This window comes from Pistacia vera, unplaced genomic scaffold, assembly GCF_008641045.1.
Source record: "Pistacia vera cultivar Batoury unplaced genomic scaffold, PisVer_v2 Contig331, whole genome shotgun sequence".
In the NCBI taxonomy this organism is placed as follows: domain Eukaryota; kingdom Viridiplantae; phylum Streptophyta; class Magnoliopsida; order Sapindales; family Anacardiaceae; genus Pistacia; species Pistacia vera.
In genome coordinates this window covers 694598-701407 of record NW_022196148.1, presented here as the reverse complement: position 1 = coordinate 701407, position 6810 = coordinate 694598, and the positions used below count along the sequence as shown (strand labels likewise).

General features: G+C 38.4%; 2 protein-coding genes across 2 annotated transcripts; both read left to right on the top strand.

Moving 5' to 3' along the window:
- Positions 1 to 514: 514 nt before the first annotated feature.
- LOC116137642 (early nodulin-75-like) lies at positions 515 to 1540 on the top strand. Its single transcript, XM_031423322.1, has one exon. It carries the CDS (start codon positions 515 to 517, stop codon positions 1538 to 1540), a length of 1026 nt encoding a protein of 341 aa, XP_031279182.1.
- A 2877-nt stretch (positions 1541 to 4417) lies between these two features.
- On the top strand, positions 4418 to 5269 carry LOC116137641 (early nodulin-75-like). The gene has a single exon (XM_031423321.1). The coding sequence runs from the start codon at positions 4418 to 4420 to the stop codon at positions 5267 to 5269; it is 852 nt and encodes a 283-aa protein (XP_031279181.1).
- The last annotated feature ends 1541 nt before the right edge of the window (positions 5270 to 6810 follow it).

Sequence of the window (6810 nt, the reverse complement as noted above, 5' to 3'; positions counted from 1 at the left end):
ATGAGATAAGCTACTGGTCTAACCAGAAAATTTTCTATGCTTGAAATCAAAGATATGTATCAATACTTCGCAGTTGATCGGTGTAGAAATTTAGATTAACTTGGAGATTTATTACGAAAGTATCAGGAAGATAATGTATATTTGGGTGATTACCTAAAGATGGTAGTGCAATGTTTAAAGAGAAAACAATGGAAGAAGTTCCCGGTTCCGCCAAAATTTACTTTAAAAAGGTAAAAGAAGAAGGAAAAAAGTCTACAACAAGGCCTTGACCTCTGCCACATTGTAAAAATTTTCAAATTAGAGGGCTTGAATCGGTCCTTTTCACATTATCCTTGAAAAATGCAACCAGAAAAAGATATCAAAAGAAATTTATCGTTTGTGCATGTGCACTCAAACTAGTTCAGTAGCAGTGATATAAAAGACAAATGAGGCTTAGATAAGTGATGACGATGGCTAGCTCCCTCGTTCCCTATAAAAGGACACTCAATCTTCTCAGTTTTCCACAAACTCGAAAATGTCTTCCAAATACTTACCAGTGTTGTTCCTGCTCGGAGTGGTTCTTTTCATCACTTCCTCACTTGCTGATAACCATCATGAGCCTCCCAAAAATGAGCATAAGCCACCAGAACACAAACCACCAAATCACAAACCACCTCACGGACACATGTTGGTAGAGGAAGTTGAGGACTCACACAAGCCCAATTTCCCAGGACATGGTGGCAAGGGTGAGAAGCAACCACCCAACAAGCCTAATTTCCCAGGACACGGTGGCAAGGGAGAGAAGCAACCACCAAAACACAAGCCACCGCATGGAAACATGTTGGTGGAGGAAGCTGATGACTCACACAAGCCTAATTTCCCTGGACATGGTGGCAAGGGAGAGAAGCAACCACCGAACAAGCCTAATTTCCCAGGACATGGTGGCAAGGGAGAGAAACAGCCACCCAACGAGCCTAATTTCCCTGGACATGGTGGCAATGGAGAGAAGCAACCACCCAAGCACAAGCCACCGCATGGACACATGTTGGAGGAGGAAGTTGAGGACTCACACAAGCCTAATTTCCCAGGACATGGTGGCAAGGGAGAGGAGCAACCACCCAACAAGCCTAATTTCCCAGGACATGGTGGCAAGGGAGAGAAGCAGCCACCCAACGAGCCTAATTTCCCAGGACATGGTGGCAAGGGAGAGAAACAGCCACCCAACGAGCCTAATTTCCCAGGACAGGGTGGCAAGGGAGAGAAGCAACCACCCAAACACAAGCCACCGCATGGACACATGTTGGAGGAGGAAGTTGAGGACTCACACAAGCCTAATTTCCCAGGACATGGTGGCAAGGGAGAGGAGCAACCACCCAACAAACCTAATTTCCCTGGCCACGGTGGCAAGGGAGAGAAGGAGCCACCAAAGCACAAGCCGCCAACTCATGGAGAAGTTGAGGATTCACATAAGCCACCCAGGAAGCTGAAGCCACCAACTCATGGAGAGAAGGAACCAAAGCCCTACCACAAGCCACCCCATAAGCCCCCATCTTCCAATTGATCAGACCCTACACATATATATATCTATAGGAATTTCCTCGTATGAAGAAATAACAGACCATGCAAATCATATATCAATTTCTTGAGATTAGTATTCTGTTCTGTGTATTAGTTACTACTTAAGAGGAGTATTATTTGTTTTGCTTTGGTCATTGTAGTGCTTATTATCACTTGGCTTGTACCTGATGAGCATATTTTATTCAGTAGTTTGCTCGTCTTATGGTGTCATGTAAATTATCCAGTTTCCCGAGTTATATTTGAGATTTCTTCTGTTCACTATTTGCATGCTTTTTTTTCCTTTATCTTTATTTTAACCTATAAGGATTAAGATTTCTTCTATCATCAATTAATATACAATCTTATTTTATCGACCTCCAAATAACGAAAGTGAAAAAATAAAGAAGGGGCTCAAAAAATTCATTGACAATTCATATAATTACATAACACAATTAATTTGCAGATAGATTTTAATTAATTTTAAAATTTGTCTGAAATCTCTGTTAAAATTGTAAAAATTATTTTTCAAAAAAGTAATCTGTCAAAAAAATATACGAAAAAACAAAAGGTCAAGCTGACACGCTTTAATTGGTATTGAGATAATATTTCTATACAGAAATATAGGATGAGAAAAGAAGGTCGACTATCACGCATAATTAGCAAGTCTTTTCGCCGCATGCAAGGAGATGTTTCCTTATATCGATCTTTGATTTTACGTTTAGCTGCTTTTACCCAACACGGAACTTTATAATAAGGCAAATTAATTAATCTTGTCAAGAATTCATCACAAAGACATTGTAAGCAATTATATAGACAATAATGAAAAGTTTTAAATACACATAACGTAATAATATATATACAAAATGATATGATAAAATTTAGATGATAAAATTAATTTATTAATTGGTATGTCATTTAAAGAGTAATATCACGTAGTTTTATATTAATCTCTTTATTACATAGAGTTTGTAACTATAACATTATTCATAAGAATAGAATAATATTATATTTATAAAGTACTCATGCAAAAATGTATAAATTTTTTAATATATAAAAACACACAAGAAGATAAATGAATGAATTTGTATACAAACTCAATTCAGTCAAACTAATTTATATAAATAAAATGATGTGACACTAAAAATATTGTGCCATATATATATATAATTTAAATATTCTACCTTCTCATAAATAAGGAAAGAAAAATGTTTGAAAATATTAATAAAAAAGGGATACATGATTATAATTAAACTCTATTTTTATATGAACTCTCCTAAAATTTTAGTGATTTGTGTAATTTATGTAATTTAATTAAGTCTTTATATTTGTATTTTTATATTATGAAATCATGATGAGAAGCAGACAATTAAACTAAAAGTCAAAAATCTCAACTAAATGGACCCAATAATTGATGTGTTCCGAACATTTTGTAACAAAGAGTAGCAGCAATTAATGTAGTATTGCACAATGACATGTATGATGACGAATGCTGGGCCCCATTCTCAAGACCAATTAGAGTAATTCACTGTTCACATGCAGCTTGCACTTTGCTCATTATAACGCGCCCTTCTTTCTTTCTATTCGGATTTTATTGATTGAATCATTGAATGAAATAAACTTATATTATTATATAGTAGTCGGTGCTTCTAGTTCTATAATTTATATATGTAGCGGCCTTCTTTCTAATCGGATTTTATTGATTGACTAAAATAAATTTGTTCACTAAATTTATATTATTATACAATAGTCGGTGCTTCGAATTTCATACTCTATATGGGTAAGTGTCACTGTTTTACCATATGTATCTACTCAACTAATAACTAATGTGACCAATTACGATAGGTTATCGTTTACTTTAGCAAAGTTGATGTGCATAAAAAATGATTTTCGACCTAACAACTTAAATATTATAAACCTGTTGGAAAACGATAGTTAGACTATGTTACACTTGCAGCCAAACCATATAATTAGTTTATATATATATATAAATATGTGTTCCATGCAATAAGTCTTCTTTCCTAGCGTGAAATGGAGAAAATAGCTAGACATTTTGCCTGTTTTCAGCCGATCTATATGCTTAATCACAGGATGATAAAATTCTAATTAAAAATTGCATGTACATATATAGTCTATAGCTTTCCATAGTTCCAGCTGATTAATTATAACTTTGCACATGCTGGTGTGAACGATCGAAATGTATTTAAAATATTTTTCCCTCTTTTCCTGGCACGTGCAATCACAGATCTCTTAGAAAGATTGTGTTCACAAGATATCTTACCATTTACAAAATGGAGTAGAGAAGTAAATTATATAGATTAACTCAAAACAGTATGCCTGGGCTATTAAGAAGGAAGAAAAAAGATTAACAATAATTAGTGTACCATAGAAGTTTCTGATCATATTGTTCCTAATGATTGTATCTCTTTAAGTAGTACTTAACTGTTAATGGTAACTAGTTAGAATTGCCATTAGATTTCTATAACACATTCGTATGGGTTCGTGTTTAGTACTTCTTAATCAAATAAGGGATGGAATTTCTTTTGGGAGAGCAAAATGGTTCATTTTCTGTTCATTGAACTTGAAATAAGACCCACCAAGAAAGAATAGATATATCTCATTAAGCATTGATACGTGTAGTAGGGCACTCACACATTTATATCTCATCAGGCTGCAAGACGAGATGCCTTGGCCCCATTTTTTAAACTTTTAAACTCAGTGCGGGACTCTCCTCCACTCACATTATTCTTGGTTGTTTAGTTGATGTAGTGAACTATTAAAAAAAAATAGAGTGACATAAGTGATGACGGTAGCTATCTCCCACATTCCTATAAAAGGGCATTCACTCCTCTTAGTTTTGCATAGCTTCAAAACTCGATTCAAAATGTCTTCCAAATACTTACTAGTGTTGTTCCTTTTTGGCGCGGTTCTTCTCACCACCTCCTCGCTTGCTGATCACCACCATGACCCTCCCAAAAATGAGCGTCAACCACCAGAGTACAAGCCACCACATGGACACATGTTGTTAGCGGAGTCTGAGGTTTCCCACAAGCCTAATTTTCCAAGGCAGGGCGGCAAGGGAGAGAAGCAACCACAGAAGCACAGGCCACCGCATGGACACATGTTGGCAGAGGAGGTTGAGGATTTGCACGAGCCCAATTTCCCAGGACATGGTGGAAAGGGAGAGAAACAGCCACCGAGCAACCCTAACTTCCCTGGACACGGCGGCAAGGGAGAGAAGCAACCTCCGAAGCACAAACCACCACATGGACACATGTTGGCAGAAGAGGTTGAGGATTTGCACAAGCCTAATTTCCCAGGACATGGTGGCAAGGGAGAGAAACAGCCACCGAGCAAGCCTAACTTTCCAGGAGACGGCGGCAAGGGAAAGAAGCAACCACCGAAGCACAAGCCACCACATGGGCACATGTTTGTGGAGGAAGTTGAGGACTCACACAAGCCTAATTTCCCAGGACATGGTGGGAAGGGAGAGAAGCAACCACCCAGTAAGCCATTCCCAGGTCACGGGAAGGGAGAGAAGCAGCCACCAAAACAAAAGCCACCACATGGACAAATGTTGATGGAGGAAGTTCAAGAGGAGTCACACAAGCCATTTCCTGGACAGAATGGCAAGGGAGGGAAGCAACCACCGAGGAAGTTGAAGCCGCCAACTCACAGCGAGAAGCCACCAACGCCCTACCACAAGCCACCCCGTAAGCCTCCAGCAGCCAATTGAGTGCACCAATACGAGTTTATATAGTAGAAATAAAAGCCCAAAATGATATAACTAAAACGCCATTCGGAGTTACTGTTCTATGTTATCAGTCACCGCTAGCAGCGTGCTCGTTCTTGCTTTAATTAGGTCTTTGTGCTTGGTTTCTCATCTTATGTAAACTGAGTATTTCGCGTCTCCCACGACATATATACTTGAGTTTTCCTTCTGTTTATTATTTGACAAACATATCCATCTCAGACTTACGAATTAACTTCCCTCTAGCAAATTTCAAACAAACGAGAAAAAAGAAAAATACGTAAGATGAAGATTCGACCTCATATTTTGGCCTCATCCTCATGCAATAAGATATAATTAACCATTTTAATTACAGTCTACTTCTGATAGGACTTATATGATCATATCTCTATTTGGCTCTTAAACGAAGAGAATGTAGTTTCACTGCCGTGCTGATTTAGGTCCGTTGGAGAGAAAGCATAATGAATGAAGATATGACTAAAAAACTTTAAGAGGCCACTACGTACAATACTGAATAACACAACCAAACCGAGTACTAATAAGGGTGATAATTGGGATATATGAAAATATTCTCAAAGATTGATAACCTCCTTTCTCTTAACTTATAGATGGGATTTGACATGAAATTCAATTTTGTTGATGCTTGATTTTGACACCAACTAATCACACGTGAGAAATGCTAAGCGAGCTTAAAAGTCACACATGATTATAAAAGTATTTAGTTGAATAAAGGGTGAAGAACAATGTTTAAAGTGGTTCGGATGCTCATAAGGTGAATCTTACGACCACTGATATAGAGAGAAAGAGAGTATGCTATTCCAGAGTGAAATTAGCCAATCCCACAAATGGGAGAGAAGTCCCCTATTTATAGTGGGATGAATCAAGGTAATGATTACTAAATCTGCGAGTGGGGTGGATACCATGCAAATCCTTCTTTGCGTCTTATTGTTCACCTGCCCGAGTGATTTTCTCGACTTGTGCAGGGATTGGACACGTGGACCTTTTTCAACCATTCACCAATCTGGCGTACACCCACTACACTGGCAGAAGCATGCCACTCACGTCATCATGCGACGTGGCTGCATCTGAGCTGTTGAAGAACTTTCTTAAGCTCTGACCGCCCATGCTAACAAGACTCCACGTCAGTCCTACTTTTCCAGGCATAATAAAAGTCCCCTAGTTTTTAAGGTTTGAGAATTGAACCTTGAGAACTTCATAATTATGCCTTGATTTGACACATTCTGAATGACACCCGATCGACCTGACCTGGCTACGAGGAGGTCGCGAGACATTTCCACATAGGCGACCTGAAGTGGTCTCCTTTCGCAAGGTCTACGACCTGAGCCAGACCTTATTCAGGGCAGTATTAATGCGCTTCTTATCTTGACCGAGGTCAGCGACCTGGTTATACTTAGCGTATTTTTTGCTGAAGGCGAGGAGTCATATTGTTTCACGACTGACCGTTGCATCACTTCGCAACCGTCATGCGACGAAGAGTATTTTATCTAACAACCTCTTCAGATGTT

Bases quoted from the DNA above. Each gene is read 5' to 3' on its own strand.
- LOC116137641 (XM_031423321.1), top strand. From the start codon at position 4,418: ATGTCTTCCAAATACTTACTAGTGTTGTTCCTTTTTGGCGCGGTTCTT.
- LOC116137642 (XM_031423322.1), top strand. From the start codon at position 515: ATGTCTTCCAAATACTTACCAGTGTTGTTCCTGCTCGGAGTGGTTCTT.